Source organism: Uranotaenia lowii, chromosome 3 (assembly GCF_029784155.1).
Source record: "Uranotaenia lowii strain MFRU-FL chromosome 3, ASM2978415v1, whole genome shotgun sequence".
NCBI lineage: Eukaryota > Metazoa > Arthropoda > Insecta > Diptera > Culicidae > Uranotaenia > Uranotaenia lowii.
The window spans coordinates 174,779,203-174,800,827 of record NC_073693.1 but is presented as its reverse complement, the minus strand read 5'-3'; the positions used below and the strand labels follow the sequence as shown (position 1 = coordinate 174,800,827).

The 21,625-nt window shown below is 40.2% G+C and overlaps 1 protein-coding gene across 3 annotated transcripts in view; it reads left to right on the top strand.

Moving 5' to 3' along the window:
• Positions 1-21,625, top strand: part of LOC129751237 (semaphorin-1A) — a 213,984-nt gene that overhangs the window by 182,503 nt on the left and 9,856 nt on the right. For all 3 annotated transcript variants that reach the window (XM_055746614.1, XM_055746613.1, XM_055746615.1), the window contains one exon: positions 13,787-14,471. In XM_055746614.1, coding sequence (XP_055602589.1) covers positions 14,312-14,471 — 160 coding nt within the window. In that variant the 5' untranslated portion in view covers positions 13,787-14,311. The remainder of the gene's footprint in view (positions 1-13,786; positions 14,472-21,625) is intronic.

Here is a 21,625-nt window from a genome sequence, read left to right as displayed (position 1 = left end):
TCACTCAGAAATGAAAAACTTGACCCATCTCCTTCAATCATTTACGTATACTTCTTCAAGCTGTCGCCGAACGCGAACCGAGAAAGGGTTTTGTTTTTGCCTTTTTTTTCAAGATTCAAGAAACGGTTTACATTTTTATGGTCTCATATATCTTTTCCGATTGGGTTTACACACCGTTTTACGAATAGTTACGATGATTGTATTTTGAGAGCGGTGCGGTTTGCGTTTGGCTGACGGCGACGATGGATAATCTCGGGGGGGATTTTTCACACTATAAGTACCTACCATTGAAACGTCTTTGATCGGTTGGTGTGGCTCAAGAGCTTCATTTTATGACCCAACTTTTGAAGTTTCCATTATTTAACCTTTGGATCTTAAATTCAAAGGATTAATCGCTGAATGTGATCCAGATTTTTATTCTCATCCAGAAACACACACAAGGTAGGCTCTGACTTTTGATAAATATACGCATAGTTTAAATAGTGACATTCAAGTGCTATTGGATGAAAATATTTAAATAAAGGGTGGCAACTAAAATTTTGGATATTTTTCGAGGTCCCAATGCTCAAACATAAACGAGCTCAGAGACAAATGAGAGTGTTAATGCGTTAGCTTTTCTTCTCATTTTTCGCCAGTATTTTCTTTTGTTTATGTTTGCCCAGTTTTGTTCAAAATGCCGTCGAAACAAGAAGAATTTCGCGAGCACGATTAACAGTTCTATGAACAGCACAAAAATCTCGGCTAAAAGTGTACAGTACAACATTTTAAAAGTGAAAATGTGGCGGCTTCCCCCAAATCCTTAAATTCCCAACAACTACTCGCAAGCAAGGTAGTGTCAGACCAGCGGAAAATATGGACGCAAAAGGACTTCGTTCTCTTTCTCGTGCCTTCAACAACAACAAGGATTCACTGAACCAACGGGATGCCGCCAAAAAGTTCAATTGTTCTCACCAGTACATTGGCAAGACATTGAAAAAAGTTGGACTTAAGTGCCGGAAGAAGACAAGAGCCCCAGAATACACTGAGGATCAGACTTCAACTGTTATATCCCAATGCCGTTGGATGATGAAACATTATTCCGGAAAATGTTTTGTTTTTGAGCGACGAAAGTTACTTCCCTCTTTCGAAGACGTGCATCCCCGGAAACGATCAATACTATTCCAAGGAAAGTTCTACAATCATAAGTTTGAACATAAAGTGATGCTGTACATCGCCATTTTCGAGAGAGGTACTTCTAAGCCATGGTTCAAGCCGTCTGGTTTGGCTATCAATCAAGATGTGTACCAGAATGAATGTTCGATGAAAATTTTGATGCCATTCCTACACAAAAATTATAATATGCATGGACAATACGTGTTTTGACCGGATGAAGCGTCATCGCATTATGCTAAAAAAAAAAAAATCCTTCCTGAATACCCATTCGATCCCATTTGTATCCAAGAACCACAACCCGACAAATCTGCCTCAGTGTCGCCCAATCGAAGATTTTTTCGGAACTTTGAGCTCATCGGTGTACACAAATAATTGGAGAGCCAAGAACTAGAATCAAGAGATGTATTCACAAAGTTGACATGAAGGCCGTGCAACGCGTACAAACGGAAGCTTCAGCGATTGTGGACCGTTTTCAACTGTTCACTAATTTTTTTTTCAACAATGGACAATGTACCTTTAATTCCAATAAATCAAATCTTTTTCAAGTACACTTGACTTTTTTCACACCTTGAAAGTGAAATTCCGAAATTTTAGTTCCCACCCGTTTTTTATCAGTAACTTGGATGACGTCGCCAAGGTGACTGGAACTCACTGAGTGAGTAACTGAATGTGCCAAATGGAACAAAACAACCAGGAAATCTGTCGATTGCTTTGATTCAGAATAATTCGTACTTATAATCAAGAATTTAGATTCACAAAACGGGTCTGAATGAAGGATTTAAAATTCAATGTACACATTCGGGATCTAAAATTTCAAATTTTTAAGTCATATTTCGAAAAGGATCTTGAATGTAATGTCAATTTTAATTTAACAATAGGTGTTTCACCGTTTTGGTTGACTGCACAAAATTGAAACAAAAAAAATGCATAATTGATATTGTTATGAATTCATATACAAAGCACTGTCAAATCGTTGAAGTTGATTTCAATTAGGCAAGACTATTTGGCGATTATCCGCTGACTTAGCGCAATTGATCCGCCTGCCTGCCTGCCAATTGTCATACGGACAAAGGGCCAGCACGTTTTAGATGGTCAGCAATTGCCGTTTCCATCTAGAGCGCCCCGATTACGAAAGGCGTTCATAAAGCACCAATATATGAAAGGTAGGTGCAATATGAAAAGTTGAAGTGGTACCTCAATTGTGCGACATGGAAATGCAGAAACCTTACACGAGTTGTTCCAATTTTCCCGCGACCAATGTTCTTTGTCGATAAACCGTTGTCGTGTCGTCAGCTGGCGTCATGTACTACGAGTACTTGCTGCTGGTCGAGGTCACCTGACCTCTATGTCTTCGAATCACATAAAACCATTACTTCTGCTGGATGCCCGCTGCCTGTTCTAAGTCTGGGTGATGGCCGCAGCTCCACAAGGTGAGGGGTAAAGTGGGAACCTTTCGAGCACCTCATGCGCTGGCAGTTCATGAGCTTATTGGATGTAGTCTAATAAGTTTTCTTCACGTCTGTTTACAAGAAAACGGGCTCGCTCCGGGTATGACCGACCAAAATGTGCACTGCAGCTGCAGAGGTCAAACATTGAGGTTGAAATGCTGACATAAACACAATTTCAGTTCGTCCAAACGATAATATGAGTTGATGGATTGTAAGAGTCTTATAGTAATATAATGTAGGAATATATTACAGTAGTTTTTCAAATTTCCTTGCATAAAACGAAAAAATTATAAGGAAAAAATTATTTAAGTAGGTTTTATAATCTTTGGCACAAGAAAAAAAAACAATCCACACCAATAAAAAATCTGTTATATATAATTTTTGTGCCATAAACTCCGTCAATCTCCAACGAAATCTATGTCATATTTGTCGGTCACATTTTGACATAAACGCTGAATGATGAAGTGTTTTTTGTGTTATTTTTGCTTAAATTTATCAGATCTAACTCCCCTCTAGCGTAGATAGATCAAACTGGTTCGGGCTTCGCTCAACCTGCCGGTCGTGAAACGCAAAAGTGACTGAAGGTTTCTTTTTATTAAATTATGATCGAAATGACCAAACGGCATGCAAATTGGATGGATATCATTTTATTTCGTAAATTTTCAAGGTGACGCTCTACCCGGAAAGGTGGGACATCACGCGTGCTGGTCCCAGTTGGCTTTTGTTTTTGGTTTCCATTAGTTTGTTTTGTTTCCACCGCGTGTCTATTATGGTTCCGCTGTCGCTGCATTAGCATAAAATCCGGGGTGAGACCCGAACGGAGCTAGTAATGGCAGTTTATTTGTCTAGCTGAGAGTTTAAAAATTCAATTTGCTGTCGCCACCAAACAACAGTATGGTTTGGACAAACAACAGTACGGTTTCCACAAACAAAACAGGTGTACCGTCGTCATCAATGAAATTAATTCAAACGCGACAGGTTGGGTTCATGGTAGATGACAGTGATGCCATCCATCACGTGTATGAGTTATTCAAATTCAAGGCGAGAATATCCACGGTTAGAGATCGCTTAAACATTTTTATCCACATTGCCCACTCTCTGGATTTATATGGAAATTTTCCGTATAGGTGAGTTAGTTTGGCTAGGTTAGGTTCAGCATAATTTAACAGCACTATAAAAACCGCTAATTAGCTGACTGAACGAGTGTCACTGTCAGTGCCACGCCATTGTGCTTCATCATGTGTTGATGTTTCACCAGAATGATGAGCAAAAAGCATGAGAAATGTACAAAGCTTACCGTTAAATAAAAAAAAATACGGGTCTTTTCATTTCAATCAACATTAAAACTAACTGCGATCGATAAAAATCCTTCATCATCATTAGGAAAATTTCGATGAATAAAAGTAGTCGTATGTAAAATTTAAAAATTCCCGTAGACTACTCTGTCCATAGTCTCTTGTCAGCACTTTTCACAGTTTTAAATAAATAAAAGCCACAAAAACAGAAAATCAACGCCTACCCTTTGCAGTTAAAATTGTTATTTTTCTTACTGAAGAAAATAATCGTCAACTATTTAAATTTGTTCAAATTGTTCAACGTGTGATTAGAATTTATACAAACTTAAACTTTAATTCCTTCATCTCGCCCTCGTCACCGTATTAATTAAATAATTTCATTTGCTCGTTATGCAACAGCCCAAATTAAAGCGCCACAAACTAACTAAACTATGGCAAAACTAAAAATTCAACACAGACTGAAAAAATAACAGATAAGCCTAATGACTTTTGGGCTGGTGTTTCTCCCTAGTTACGCCATCGTCGCCCAGAAGCGGAAGTTTAATTAAGATAAGGTGCCAAAGTTTATACTTTTTCGTCAAAAGACTACTGGATGCGTTCCCTTGACTCAGAAAAAAAAAGACATAAAGACATGAACTGCACTACGATGAGCATATAAAAATAATAACTGCCTTAGTTTCGAAACGGATTTTCGTAGGTCGCGGTCGCGGTTCACATTTCGGAATGAGTCTATTCATCTCGATTGTGAGGTACTGCGATAGGAAATAGCAAATAGGTATGTACCTTCAGAAACGTTAGAAATAAATTACGTGCGGCATCGTTCGTTTTAGACTTTAACATTAAACAACACACCAATCAAACCGCCTACACCTTAAAGGATCGAGGAAGTTACGGATTATTTTTATGTTGGCTCATTTTTTGAATTACCTTCCTTCCTTCCACACACGACACGTAACAGTGTGTCGTCTGCATGGTGGTTTCTCTAAAATCGGGAACTACCTACCTATAAGGCTTGCGCGTGAAAGTCTCCGAAAGCTTGGTTCCACCCATGATAGCTCTCAAGCAACTAACGCAGGTTCAGGTTAAGCATGATGGTGTGTAGAGATGCTAATGGCTTGCTTTTTATCATCGAGCGATCTCTCGCTCAGTGGCATGTTCATTTGAAAAGGCAATAGCCTACTTTGGTACGTGTCTCGTCGAATGGGATCGATGGAACAAAGATAAATCTCTGATCAGAGCAACCGGTGGTTGTGGAATTCGTTTTCTACAGATCAGATTAGGTTCGGGAAAGGAGTTGCCAACGTTTTTGGAAGTTTTCGATCATCGTTGACATGCCCGGGGTGTGAACTCATTTTAAGGTGTATTTGCGGCGGCTTCATTTCACCAACCAAAGAAATGTGTTAATTATCGCTAATGCATTGTTGGTCTGCTACTTGCCCAATTTCTTTGCTCAAAAGCCGGACTAGCTGGCATACATTTGTAGCTGAAGGTGATGGGTCTGATTAAATCTAGACCTCAACGCTCGTCAACGATTGTGGAGGTCTTTCAACTTTTTGGAGCTCGTGTTATGAAAAAAGAAAGCTCCCTTTTCAAAATTTGCCAAACAAGAGGTGTGCTGTATATATCTTTTGAATTTAAGCTAGTGTCATTAAAATTTTTGGTGAAATCGGCCTCCACTAAAGACTGAGATATTTGTATCCAAACATTAATTTTCAACCTCCTATTTCGAACTCAATAAGTTTCAAGGTGTTATGTTTACAAACCGTGGAACATTATTAACTAACGATAATCGAAATAAATAAAGTTGTAGAAGGAAAAACAATGCCCATTCCTGTGCATTTCCGATTTGCACCAGCAAAGGGATGACAGGGAAGCGCGCTAATGGGCGATGCTCGGACGTGCGTGTAGTATGGGTAAAACCTGCGAACTGACTGCCTGGCGTGGCGTGATGCGTGATGTATGATGGCGGCTGTTACCGAGAGCCCGGAGCAAGAGTGTTGGCGGCCGGCGGCCAGTGAACAGTTGTCATAACATGTTCAGCTCACTTTACACTATATTACGGCGTATTAACAAGGCCCACAATGGGCCCCACACATTCACCTTCTCCTCCGAAAAAAAGAAAAAACAAATATGAAACTTAGGCTGATAACATACAATTTTAAGTTCAGCATAACGCTACTCTCTTCTGAAAAAGATTTGTTGTAAGGGCAGGTGTAACACAAATCCTGTTTATTTTATTCCCAGTCTTACATTAACATATATATTGTAAAACGATTTCGCTAATGAATTTAGCGCTTTGCTGCTTAATGCATCTTTTTTTGATTTTTTTCACTTTTGAAATAACAATCTATATCAAAATTCATAACAACACCTACACCAGGCATAAAAATGCACTGAAATAATAATTCGTAAGCATACAGACGAAACGACACTCTTTGTTAATAAAATATTCTAATGAATAATTCAAAACAAAAGCCCTCTGCTATTCAAAACAAATGATTGACTTTTTTTCCAAAATCTAGTACTACCTAGCACATCTGAAAATTAAGTACAAACAAATGCTCGATAATCAGTCCATCTGGCACCTCTGCACGAATCAGAAAGATGGTATGGGAACATATGGAAACTTGAATCAAAACAAACTAATTCCGTAGTCGGTATACCACAGATGTGATCGTAATTTGGAATTTCTTCTCAATTCTAATTCCATAACGCTTCTAATTTTGGTTTCCTCTCTTCATTTATAGCGAGACTTCAGTAGTGACTCTAGTGCCAAATTATTACGAAAAACATATACCTAATTATAATCTGATTGAGGCTCAACAAAGATTGATGGTGAACATTCATGGATAATGCTGTTTCAGCGGCCAGTGTTCAAGACTTTCCTAGCAATGTACGATGTCGCAGGTGAGATTTTCTTGAACGCTAAGTCATGTGTTCTCAGTACAGTACCTTGCCAAATACTGACTTGGGTTGACAAAAAGGATGTTATGCAAACTGAGTTCTACATTCTGGACCCTCGAAAGACGTCGTCTTCACACCATAACCCGTTTTCACTCGGTCGCCCTCGAGTGCAAGACTGATTCCTGATACCGTCCGAAGGTGAGTCTCGTTCTTGAAAGACAAGGCAAATCGTCATCACAGAAGATCACTCCATCAACCATTGCCTACATTTTCAAGGTAATTGTTTTTTTTAACGTGTGATTCACCCGGGCTGGATCTATAAGTGGACTGAGGGTGACTAAGGAGGCCAGCAAGTGCTGGAACGGCAAAAAAATGGGCTTCTCTTTGGTAGGCACGGCGGACTGGAACGGAAAAGTAATGGTGGTGAAACTAACTTATTCGAGGCGCATTGACGAATGCGCCCTTTCGTAGGCTAGCACGCAAGCAAAGGACCACGTGCTTGCAACGGATGGAAACGCCTAGATGTTACGAGGCTGCCTCGTTTCTTCTGCCAGTAAGTGCATCTCTCATGCTCTCTTGGCGTCGTTCGCTCGCTTGGATCGGCGCTCGTTGCTGGGCATTGGCGTCGCGTGTTGAGAAATGCTTACTGCTGATGGGAGCATTCGTTTGCGAACAGTTATGGCAACAAATGAATTCCAATTTCATACACCATCAAAGGGGACACTTTACCAAATCTTTGAATAATGATTTTATCTGGTTATGGCTAGTGCCAATGATATGTCCTCGCGCGGGTGCCGCTGCTTGGATCGTCAGAGTGCAGTTAGGTTATTGAACAACGCATTGAACGTTTCGACTCGTTAGTTTGTCCTCGCCGAAGGACCGGTGCAATTGAGAGCAAGTCGAAGGGAGTTTAGCGGAAACAGCTCCTGGGAAAACTCTTGGTTGTTTTTTGATACTAATTCTGATTTCACTCGAAATTGGAATGCAAGCAAGGCCATTCAGGTTTCGAACATTTCACTAGAAGAGCACGCCTGCTGAAATACTATTTTAAGAGGCAGACTTTCCATTCCGCAAAGAAACTATAAAATTAAACGCCTGTTGGTAGGCAACGTCGTCGATACAGATTAGAACGTGCAAACATTTTGGCGTATTTCTTCTACGGAAATTTCAATTAAACAGCAAATTATCTCCGTAATGAGTGATTAGAATCGGGTACTATATTTTAGGTCCTTTTCAGAAGTTGTGCGACATTTAATACTTGTTACACTTGCCATTGCAATGGCGTCTCTTACTCCTATTCGTGCTTAGCTTTTTTCCGTATTGTAACGATACACCAAGAGTATGAAGAAACAATATTGATTCGATTAAGATTTGGCAGAATTTTTTCTCACTAAACAGCTATTATCATCTTATCAAAACTTCTGAAGGAGGCACACTTTTCACGATGTTCAGTTACGATCCAAAAAACATTCTAGCTCTAAAATGCTTCAATCTACAGGATTAATAGCTTGCATTGAATTCTTTCAGATCTTTCCAGAGAAACTTCTTAATATTCACTAAGCAAATCACAATTTTACTGAGCGCGATCTTTCCCAGATCCGCTATGCGCGACCTCCTTCGAGATCCGCTATGCGCGACCTCTTTCGAGTTCCGCTATGCGCGACCTCCTTCGAGATCCGCTATGCGTGACCTTCTTCGAGATCCGCTAAGCGCGACCTCACTCGAGATCCGCTATGCGCGACCTCTTTCGAGATCCGCTCTGCGCGATCTCCTTCGAGATCCGCCATGCTCGATCTCCTTCTAGATCCGCCATGCGCGATCTCCTTCGAGATCCGCCATGCGCGATCTCCTTCGAGATCCGCCATGCGCGATCTCCTTCGAGATCCGCCATGCGCGATCTCCTTCGAGATCCGCCATGCGCGATCTCCTTCGAGATCCGCCATGCGTGATCTCCTTCGAGATCCGCCATGCGCGATCTCCTTCGAGATCCGCTACGCGCGATCTCCTTCGAGATCCGCTATGCGCGATCTCCTTCGAGATCCGCTATGCGCGATCTCCATTGAGATCCGGTATTCGCGATCTCCATTGAGATCCGCAATGCGCTACCTTTTCCAGATCCGCTTCCATTGGCCTTTTTTGAATCTCTCAAAACTTGCGATTCGATATCGGTAATATTTTGCTGTATTACGTTTCCAAAAACTATCTCGCGCGATTTTTGAGCACACTTATCGATTTCTGGCTGTGTTAGCTTTTTTAAATTTGTTCTTTTTTTTCTTCTCTCGTTTCAAATTGTTTTTGGGAGGCGGCCATTTTGGAAAACCTCAAGCGAACTCCACAATGACACGCGAACTAACAATTCGCTTCCTATTTGGATCCCCCTCCATCAGTGCCTGTAAATCGGTTCAGCGTCCAGGAACTTTAAACTGCTTGGCAAAAATTTAAATCCTGGCTGGATCACCATTGTGCATTTCCGATTTGCACCAGCAAAGGGATGACAGGGAAGCGCGCTAATGGGCGATGCTCGGACGTGCGTGTAGTATGGGTAAAACCTGCGAACTGACTGCCTGGCGTGGCGTGATGCGTGATGTATGATGGCGGCTGTTACCGAGAGCCCGGAGCAAGAGTGTTGGCGGCCGGCGGCCAGTGAACAGTTGTCATAACATGTTCAGCTCACTTTACACTATATTACGGCGTATTAACAAGGCCCACAATGGGCCCCACACAATTCCCTTTCACGCTGAATCAGCACGTTGCAATCATGTTTCGGGCTTAACTTTTTTGAACGAGCCGAGGATGACATACAACTTTAAGTTCCGTTAATTATAGCCTAACGCCGCCCTGTGACCGGCACGATGTCATAAGCCTGGTGACCTTTGTCAAATGGCTATCGACATGCTGGCCTAATAAGTATTGCCGATAGGAACTACAACACTGTTGATTGGGCGGTTTTAAAAGGTTTCCGCTTACTTACCTCGAACTTGGAGACACCCTTTGATTTTGCTATCTCAGCTGACTCTCAGAACGCCCGCCACCGCGAATGTATGCATGTAAACACTCAGCAAAATACACAGCTAATCACGTGCACCTCGACCGTGAAAACGTACAACAATTAAATTGCAGCCATGTTTGGGCCTGCATGCGTTACTTTCAATTCGATCCGAGCATGCCATGTGCTGTGCAGCCACCCCTGTTCCACCCACCTACCTGTTTACTGGGCTCTGGCACTTTGAGCTGCTGCTATTGTGGTTCTCTTGAGCTTGTCGCGTTTTCTATGTCGTCGGTTAAATGCACCGCCTTCTGTGGTTGTTTGCTGGATAAGTATATAAAACTTTAAATATGTAACACGATACTTCCATGTGCGCATTGTTGTGCACTTTCCTGCATGTGAAAAACACAATGGGAAAACTCATTTAATAACATTCGCCATAAGCCGTCTAACGTGCAGTGTACAGTCTGGTTGAAATTTTACTATTGACAAAAGTTTAGAAAAAGACGATAGAGTAAGTAGTCTTCTATCCATTATTCTACCAGATTACAGAATAATCCGCTTCTTGCGTTGATCAGTTTTCTCTGATTGATTCAACTTGAAAATGCGTTTCATAATTTATTCTTAGCTATCCGAAGGGTATGGGAACGATCCCTTGCGTTTGGTTGAGTCAACAATATGTCAAAGGCTAATTCATATTGAAGGGGGGCTCGGTCGCAAAGTTCAACGTATTTCAATTTTCTACCGAGTTAGATATCCCAGGAACCCGAGGAAAAGAAAACGACGACGACGACGACGCCGAATGTGTGTATCAAATTATTAGATTATGCATTCAAAGGTTCAGCAGTGAGTATAAATAACACCCGACAAACGGCCGTCGTCAACATCCAGCCAGCCAGCGATGACAATCCATCCATAATTTGGAAAAGAGGGTGCATACATAAGTGAAAGGTACCTTCTTTTTACGAAGCATCTCATCACCCGGGTTCTTTCGCGATGGACACAGTTGTTCATTTGTGTGTTGTTCACTTCATAGAACCTGATACGATCCGTTCTTGGTGCAATGAAACGAATGAGTTCCAGTTGGAAAGAAAGGTGCCCTCGTCATCAGGTCGTATAGCAGCACGCACCCATCAGTGAAGGTACGGTTAATTAGAATGTAAAATTCGATATTAACGTTTCTTACAACGGGGATTGTGTGTTGCGGCGAGCCTGCACTTGTCTGCATGTTTCGAACAATGTGCGCGTTAGGGAACCCCATCATTTTCACGATCGAAGTGTGCGTTGGTCGGGAAATAATCGGTCAAATGTGTTCTATGCTGAGCACCACCATCACATTAGTTAGCTGATACATTAGGAAAACATGAAGAGAAGAAGGGTTTGGTAATCGTATGTAAATTTCTACTCTCTATGTCATGTGGAAGCTGAATTTCCCTACATTTTAGTTTTGCATTGTTTTACGAGGGGAAGAATCATGCCATATATTTTCAGTGAATTGCGATTGATAGAAAACCCGTTTTTTTCTCAAGGGATTTTGAAAGGAGAAAAAACCCTCGCAATACTGAATAATTGTATACGTACTCAGCGCTTGCTTTGACGCAGAGAAAACTGATAACGTTAAAGGGTGAACACGAAATTATTGCGACACCGAAAATGTCATGCCAATTTTCGTTAAGATTCAAACAAAAATTTTATGGTAATTTTATACATATATTTACTTCAAAAATCAAAAGAAAAGTTAATCAATGGAGCCTTGAGTGTAAAATTGAACGCATTTCCGCTTGATACCCTCCATCAAAGTCTTTACAGTGTCATCCAGTAACAGTTTCTCAGATTTTTTTCATTTTCTCAACATTTCCTTCTCATCTTTGACTGTTTTCTCACTCTTCCGAAATTCCCAGTACTGCTCCACCGGGCGCAGCTTCAGACAGTTTGGTGGGTTCATGTCCTTTGGAACAAAATGGACAGAATTGGCCTCATACCACTCCAAGACACTTTTAGAATAGTGGCATGATGCCAAATCTGGCAAAAATAGCGGAGCTTCGTAATGCTGCTACAAGAACGGCAAAAGGCGCTTCTCGAGGCACTCACATTTGTGGGTATCACCATTTACTGTGCCTTTTGTAACGAAAGGCTCACTCCTCAGTCCTCAAGAGCAGATGGCCTGCCAAACGAGGTATTTGGAGGCGAACTTCGACATTTTCTTCTTCTTAAATTTGTCGTCCACGTCGAACTTGCTCTTGCCGGTGAAAAACTTCAATCCCGGAATTTGCTTAAAATCGGCTTTTATGTACGTTTCGTCATCCATCACACAGCAGCCATATTTTGTCGGCATCTTCTCGTAAAGCTTCCGTGCCCGAGTTTTAGCCGTCGATTGTTGCCGCTCATCGCGGTTTGAGAAGTTCTGCACCTTGTGTGTATGTAGTCCAGCTCTCTTCTTTGCATTCTGGACGTAGCTCTGAGACATGCCGATGTTTTTAGCCAAATCACGACTTGAGACGTTGGATTTCTCTGTCTTTTTGTTCTCCTGTCCCGGTTTTCTGCTTTGCCGTGATCCAACGTCAACCGCTTCAACACTCTGGAGACGGTTGAATGGTGAATGTTCAATATTTTTCCCAACTGCCGGTGCAACAGGTCAGAAAATTCCAGGTATTTGGAAAGAATTTGACTTCGAGTTTGACAGGATGTAAACAATACACTTCAATGAGAAAGTGTTCAAAATTTGGTTGATTTTTACCCAATGGTAATCAAGTTATGCCTTGTTGAATGTTTTTACAAGTTTCTCAATTTCTTATAGTTTTATGGTTGGTTTAATGTAGAATTTTTCGATTATCAGCACGATAGATTACTTTACTGCTGTAATTAGAACTATGAATCAAATTCCGATCCGTTAGTCACAGATTTTTTTTGGCGCTGTTACAGTTGACTGAAACGTAATTGTTCAATTTGAGTATGAATGAGTTCATTTTTAGAGTCCTCGAGCTTCATAATTTAGAGTTTTGTTAGAACTCGTTATTATTCGGGTAATTTAAATTTAGTTTTAAACTGGCTGGGTGTGGTATTGCACAATCAACGAAAACAAGTTTTCAAACTATAATTCAAATGATTCTTCCCTGGACCACTCTTCAAACGCTTTTTCACACTGCAATAAATGCTTTTAAACAATTGTCGTACTCAGATGTTTCACTTGATCAGACTAATCTTATCAAACTGTACGGAAACAAGGCTGTCCTCAATAATTTATAATGGCACTTCAAGGTTATTTTTTTTATTCCAAAAATCACATCAATTAGGCTAAACAGTTCCGCCGAAGTATCAAAATGAGTCACTTGACTCGTCTGGGAATTGGCTTAATCTGTTAAAATATAAATCATTTATCTTCCATTTATTTTATTGCCTATCTTTAAGATATTTATTGTTTGAAAAAAAAACCCGGCAGCTGATTGTGGAAAAGCAATAAATGCACTAATTATTTATATTCGTTTGTTATGTGGCCTCTTTGAGCGACCCCCTTCGCGATAGAGTCTTCGGAGTCAAGTTCACGTCTATGAAAAGTGGTCGTCCCGGTCATAAAACAAACTTTAAAGTCTACGGACGGGCTAATCCATCCTAACAGCCTCATAAACTAACTAGAGCCCCCTAGCGCAGAACAAGAAGAAGAATGGCAAATAATTGCCATTAGCGATTAAGCGAGCGCTCTCCGAGATCTCTAAGCTGACGAAATGACTCCTTAGAAATCATTGCTCGATCATTCTAGTGCGGCGACGACTCCCACCCAGACATGTGGCGCCTGATCAGTTGATCATTATTCGTCGATTGGCGATTGGCGATCTTAATATTGGTTGCGCAAAAAACATAAACCTCCCCAATGATAGAAGTTTGATTTTATTGCTATATGTATGCGGGGCGTAATTATGTCTCCAAATGGTGACTTTGCACTAAAATTACTAATTGGATGTAGCAAATCTAACATAGGCTTTTTCTTCTCTTTTTTTTCGCAGACCAATCACAAAGAATCGGCGAATTCGGCCGGAAGGATTACGGAGTCGTGTCGATCTGTTGAAATCACAAAAAAAAATACAACTCAAATTAAGCAGCTGATCCGGTGGAACTGCTACTACTACGAAAGGGCGTTTTTTAATTAACTGTGATCGGGTCATGCGGCTACGGTTGACTCGAAAAGTGGCCTATACCCCAGTGATGCCTTCGGACAGCTTCGGAGGCTGCCGTTAAACCCACTGGAAAGCTTCCAACCCTTAGCGAGCTGTTTGCCAACTGATGCAATTAATAATTGCCTGCAAAAAAACACAACATCTCGTACCGCGAACTACGTCTGAAAGAACAAAAAATAGCAGAAATGTTAAGCCAAGTGTGATACCGGCTTAAGTTAGTGTGAGAGGTGTGGGTGTTGACGGGTTTAGTTGTTCAAAGTGTGTGTGCGTGTAGGAAGGATAGTGCTAATCGAACGACGACTGAAAACCTAAAACTACAGGGAAGTAGCGCATAAGAACAAAAAAAAAACCAAAATGGAAACCTGCAGCAGTATCAACACACCAACTGTCGCAACGAGGCTGAGGCACCTGCATTCGTATCTCTTCGCCGTGCTAGCAGTGGTAGTCAGTTGCTGCCTAGATAGGACATGCAGTTGGACACCAGATGTCTCGTCCAAGTCATACATTACATACGGTAAGTTAGAAACCCTCTCATGATAAACCCTAATCTAATGACACCGGATGGTCGTCCCAGCCCTCACGATTAATAAATTCTCACGTTTCATTAGAAACGATCTCATATAGTGTTTCTGATCATGGTGCATCTCTCTGCAATAGGAAGTGGTCGTGTGGCTTATACGGACACTGAGTTTAATTTTTCGATAGGAGAAATTCGATCCTTCGACCAGCAGAATGATCTCAAATGACTTCCGCAATTGATCGGGGACCGGAGAAGATGCAGCAAATGGGGTTGGATGGTTATATTATTTTTTTGCACATTGCCCGTTGTGGCTCACATAACATCCGTTTATGCGCATCTACGTTTTTTATGATCCTGGCGCAAATTGGTCAATAACTATAAAGTGGTTTACAAGCGCTTGAACGTATTGTTTCACTCACTTTGTATGGCTTCCGGTGTAATTTGACTTCTTGTATATGCTACGTTGAATCTCGTTGAATCCACAGACACAAGCTTCATTTGGGGCTAAAAAAGTGAAAGTTGCAATAGACTTATCATTACATTTGAATAAAAGATAAATAAAATTTCCTCCAACTATTTCTCCAGCTGTATGGAAGAATTTAGTTAAATTAACTACGGACTAACTATTCCTGGATCAAAATCCTAAATTATGAATTCTTAAAATTCCTGTTAGCTTTTCTGAATTCTCAGTTTCTAATTCTTGGTTCTGAATTCTGGATTCTGAATTCTTGGTTCTGAGCTCTGAATTCAAAGCTGGGAATTCTGAGCTCCAAATTCTGTTTTTTGGAATACAGAGTTTCGAATACTGAGCTCTGAATTTCAAGTTCGGAATTCTGTGTTCTGAGTTCCAAATTCCGAGTTCGGAATTAAGAATTTTGAATTTTTAGTTCAAAATTCTGAGTCCTGAGTTTTGAATTCTGGGTTTTGATTTCTGAGTTTTGTTTTCTAAATTATAAGTTCTAAATTTTGAGTTCTGATATCTGAGTTCTAAATTCTGAGTTAAGAACTCTGTGTTCTGGATCCTAAGCTCTGAATTTAAAGTTCTTAATTCGGAGTTATTAACTCCAAATTCTGTGTTCGGAATTTTGAGTTTTGAATTCTCACTTCAGAATTCTGAGTCCTGAGTTCCGAATCGTGTGTTCTGATTCTGGTTTTTGAATTTTGAGTTTTGAGTTCTGAATTCTGAGTTCGGGTGAGTTTTGAATTCTAAATTTTATAATTCGGATTTCTAAATGCTGAATTCGGGAATCTGAATCTAAATCCTAATATTAGTAAGTATAGACGAAAACCAGTATTTTTTCAAATGGATAGGAGCAAATGCCAGATTAACTCGAAACGTCAGAACAACTGGTGAAAAAAATGTTTTTAATTTGTAAAATTTGCCGAAAACGTCGATAAAATTCAACAACAAGAATCCTAAGTTCTAAAGTAGTGAGTTTTCGGAAACTTGCAACAATCCAATTTCAGTTTGCTAGTAGATGCTGATAGAGCTCATAAAACAATTAACCGAATCAATGATCCCTCACGAGGTTAAGAAATTTCCACCATAATTGCTGACCATTTGGTCAACCATCTTCGCTTCACGCGATCGCTGAACAGTATTTCACAATGTATTGTCGCATTTTTTTAAATCAAGCTAGTTCGCCTCACATCAACAATATTGAACCTTGACAGCGCAAACGTTAGATGAGAAGATCATTTCTTCAACAGCATGGTACCTACCTACAATGTGAGGTTCTACTATGAGGATGCGTCAATAGGTGCTTTGACAGATCAAAAGATTACCTGTGTCTGAGGGGTTTCGATCTTGGTTAAATTCACCGGTTGCGATCGCAAGATTGATTCAAATCTAACGACCCGGTATGAGCTTAAGTTCAACCAGAACGTACTTCTCCAAACGTCGATACTCTCTAGGCCATTGCGCAGATCGCAGATAACATCAACGCACGCGATTGTGGCGACTCATCAAGTGAATGGAGAGAGAGAAAAAACTTCATCGATTGACCAAAAGCGGGTAATCTTTGGCTACTCGCGTTATTGTTGAGTCTGCTACTACGCCTTGGCGGGTCTCTTACTCAAGCCATAAGAACATGCTGAGCGCGGTGGGTAAATATTTGTCCAAACGATAAATTTGGCCGACCTTTGATGCTGGCCAGAAAATGCCTTTTGTTGCCGATCGTACTTACTACGACGAACGAATAGCCGATGTGGGGTTTCCAATTCAATTGATCCGATCTTCCTCCCCTTGATATGGCCCCGCGGCAATAGTAGCTGTGGTGGCTACTTTCCTTGAATAGAAATTTTTGCCTGAGCAATCGATTCAACTGGATTGGTTTTCAGTGTTTCGTTTTTCGATGGGGAGGTCTTAGTCGAAAAAAATGTGCCAACGACCATATTTTGGTTTTGTGTGAGGCTTTCGAGACTTTTTTTCACTGCACCTTTTCCTTTTAACTTTAAAGAGCTCCTTCAACCGTTTGTAAACGATATTCAGTCAAGTAAGTATTGAAAATTTCAACTTGAAATTTATCCCTCCGCCTCTTTTTCTAATACAATCGTTTCGTCAATGCATTCGTTTTTGAATGGCTTGTTGCCGCATTATCTACAATTTCATGAATAAAGTATTCTTCCGCTAGAAAGGAAAATCTAATCAATTTTGCACCAATAAACCTTTGAGGAATATCAAATTTTGATTACGGGATACATTATTTCCAATTATTATCACTCCATGCACAATTTTTGTATGTAGGGAAATTTTCTCGTAAACTGAAAAACTCACGTGATTAAAACCAACGCCTGCTAGCCCATGAAATAAATGATGGAAGCGCTGCCGAATTTGGTTTTGCATTAGTGCAAGTGGGATGCAGCTAAAATTTCACCCAACCTTTGACAGATCTTACGGGCTTTTGTTAAGGAGAGAAACAATAACTTTTCGATTCCATCGCCCATTATCCGAGAGTCTTTCGTCTTTAGAGCATCTGTATTCGTGGTCTATTCTTGGGTCTAATTTATACAAGAATTGAACCAAAGAAATTAGATCCGATCCAATGAAAAAACTGGCAACTGCACTCGTGTTCCATTAACTGTCAATCGGTTTAGAACATCTGTATTCGTGGTCTATTCTTGGGTCTAATTTATACAAGAATTGAACCAAAGAAATTAGATCCGATCCAATGAAAAAAAGGGCAACTGCACTCGTGTTCCATTAACTGTCAAACGGTTTAGAACTGCGTCAAATTGGATCCAAATCTCATCAGTTTTGGATCAATCCATATACCAGCTCTAAAAAAAGTTGAGTTGAAACTGGTATAATGGATCAACAGTGCGGTTGCTCGGGTCGGAATTTGGGTCTAAACCGGCTGTTTGGACCACGGATACAGGTGCTCTTAGAACTGCCAGGGCGTTTATCTAAAAGCCCTGTAGAACTGCGTCAAATTGGATCCAAATCTCATCAGTTTTGGATCAATCTTTATACCAGCTCTAAAAAAGATTTAGTTGAAACTGGTATAATGGATCACCAGTGCGGTTGCTCGGATCAGAATTTGGATCTAAACCGGCTATTTGGACCACGGATACAGGTGCTCTTATAACTTTTTAGTAAAAATAAAAGTAGTTTCGATCCGATAACAAATCATTATCGATTGAGATCTATAAATCGAGTACCTTTTATCATTGAAAGCACTTTGAAGCATTCGTGGTAAAATACGCTTGCGAAACCTTGCGTTTCTCAATAAGCACTTCACAGGTGACTTATTTTGCACCCTTTTTCGCCCGATAAGATTTGTATCGGATTTCAAGCTACGGTGACACTTATCGTTGCTTTGAAAGCGAAATTTTTTCCAAGAAAATTTGCTGAGGATGGTTTTATAACAGCTTATCATGTACCTGGTAAAACCATCAATTGAACTGATTTCAACGTCCGATAAGATAGTCGATCAAAAATAGAGACGGCTCATTGCAATTCTGAAGGGTAAGCCCTCTTCATGAAGTATGTACATAGAGTTAAAGAAGAATGATAGAATTGATTTAGAGTGATAGTTTTTATTTCCAAAAGAACAAATTTGTACGGCCATACGACTATTCCTTGAATGCTGATTGAAATCGATTTTCTCAGAATCAGACGTGTTTACTTCATAAGTCTTGCTTGAATTGTGCTCTACCCACTCAAGTTTTCGAAACTACCTTTATGTACATTACCGATTTGCAATATTTTTACAAGCAAAAAATCTGCGCACATTGGGCTAAGTATTATCTTTGAAGTCCAAACCCCACTGAAGAGTCAACCGGCTAACGGATTCTGAGAAATTTCAAATGCTAAAATGTTTGCTCAATAAATTAGCGTTCTCTATACACTCTGATATCACTATATAGGTAAATGTGAAGGTGGACTCGCAATTGTAGAAATCCAGGCAAACAAAAACTAGTTATGGCGAGTGTGAAAAAAAATTGACAATCCTGCAAATATTTACCGAAGGCAGCGGAGATGTTTACAGCGAAAACATGCAAACGAGAAAATAAGATAGCGAAATCAGTCGATATCTCAGAGTCACACAGCGCCAACCAGATAACGAAACGAAACGCATCGAACGACGAAGAAGGTGACAGGTTTGCGATATCCATATTTATGATCCAGCCAGTCACGGTTCACACGGTGTCGCTGGAACTGATTGGCTAGACGACGACGAGGTTTGGCTCTCTCCTCAACAAGCAATTGTTTGAATTTACATTTTCACACCCTGTGATAAGTAAATATGTATATGTTCTACAACGACTTCTCCTTCATTTGCGTGGCATAAATGAAGCAGCAAAAAAAATGAAGCCTGGCGCGAAAAATACTTTTAAAATTCAGATAGGTAGCTACAAAAACTGATACCTAAGTCCTATTTCCAATTAAAAACTTTGAATAGGGATTATTTTGTAAACTTTTGTAAAAACGAAAAGCAGGCTGTGCAAAATGTTAGCAACACCCGTTTGGTTTCGTTCCAATAATTTGTTGGGTTTAAATGAAAACCATAGAAAAAAGACCACTTGAACAGCCCATTAAATGATCGGAAGACTTATAGGATATATGTGGATTGTAGATTAAAGAAAGCCGAATAACAAGAAGAATTACTGGGATACCCTTTACAAATTCTTCAAATGTTCGAACAGTTAGCTTGAGCTTACTATCAACTACGGTCCACCTACGGCCCCTCCTGGCCAACGGCATAATGGTTGCACTCCGTGATTGGCTCGAGATAATCAGCATAGGACAATGAACCAAATGAAAGGTGCTAGGAACGAGCAACACATTCTCACTGTCCAATTTTGAGAATCTCAATCTTTAATGTAAACCAATAACGACGCCGGCCAAGTCCATGTAGTCGATAGGGGGAAAGGAAATGCAGCGCATGTGATAATTTGTTTTGCGGTGACCCGCTGTACGCCATCCCTCCACAAATCTCACGCTGAGTGTTTGGGGATAAGAGTAATGTGGCATGGAATATCACCTTGGTAAGCGACTGACCACTTTAAACCAGAACTCCCAAGCTCCAGAACTTCATAACCTTTATTGAGCAGTTACGATACGAATGTAAGCTAGGCATAGTTCTAGAATGATCGAACTCAATAATGATATTTCCTTTTATTACGCTACATTGAAAGTTTTACACGTTAAAAGCACAAAATCTCCTTATCAGACAGAAAAACACTATTTCCTTGATTTAATCAGCTATCATATTCTTAAAAATGTAATCTAAATAAACTAAAATTTTGAGTTTTGAGCTAGACTTTAATTCTCATAAAGCTTTGCTAACGCTTTGGTCGTAACGGTCGTATTTTGTTTTACTCCGGGCGGAGGACGATAAGAGATTTCTTCATTAAAAAAGAAAATGAATGAAAAATGTCAACCAAAACTTAACAATCTGACTTCGAAATTCTCAATGATAATGACAGGGACAATGTTACGATAGATTCAGATCCAGTGTTTTGCATAAATTTGTTCAAAACAAATTTATGCAAAGCACTGACAAGTTGAAAATCAACTGATTTAAAAGTATAGTTTAAATCAGTTGATTTTCAACTTTTTTTTTCTTTTTCAAATGCAACTCAAACTTCGTTGAGCTTCATGAAGACCTAACTTAAACAAATAAAAAAACAGAACGAGCACACCAAATGTCCACGATACCGTTTTTCCAAGCTTTTTCGAGGAAGACTTTCGGTTATTTTGATGTTGCTACAATTTCATCACCATCCGTCCTGGTCCTGGCTCCCATGTATCGGCGCTTCCATATTCTTCGTAAAGAACGTACGAACCCATATTTTCCTGTTTCCGTTTCGATGCTTTCATATACTTTTTATTCTCGACCATTTAAAAATTTTCGAGGCATTTTGCAGCAGCTTGACAAAAACACGTCATTTCGAAACAACTGGTTGCTTCGATCTCCCGAATGTTCGAACAGTTAGAAGACTAAAGAAAGCTAAATTGAGTTTTCGAACATGTCTCAAGTCATTTGGTAACGATTACGGAACTCTTGAAAGCATTGTAATATGAATTGTTGAGTTAAGCATGAACAATATTTGAAAGTAGGTACCATCGGGACTAACCGTTTCGACACGGATTAGAAAACCAATGACCGGTCTAGTTGAATATGGAACAGTCAATTAGAAAAATCGAATTGTTTGCGGGAGAACGTAATCGAGGACGAGGTTCTGAATCGTTCGAGTGTTGTGAGAGCATTCAGCGCCAACTAAGATATTTGGGGATTCCCTTGGTTGGCAGAACCACGATCATGGATAAGGGTGGCAATCCCTGGGATGAATTTAGGCAAAACCCTTTTGCGAACTTCTATTACTTGTTCGTATAGTCTAAATATTCCGAATAATGACTGTTGTAAAAAAAAAAATCTGAAAAAAAACAAACTTTTATTCGAGCACGGGCCAACTACTATGAAGTAGATGTAGGACAGAATGCCACGAAGTAGTGAATTCCTGGCAGAAAAAATACAGATAGAGTTGCATCTAGTAGGCCAAGCGTGGTTCGCTCCACAAGCGGAAACTAGCAGTGCGAACGAACAAAAAGATGGTATGTGATCGCTCAGATAAGCTCCTTTTAACCTAAGGTTGCCAGATTTCCCGGTTTTATCCGGGTTTGCCTGCACACCAAAAAATTT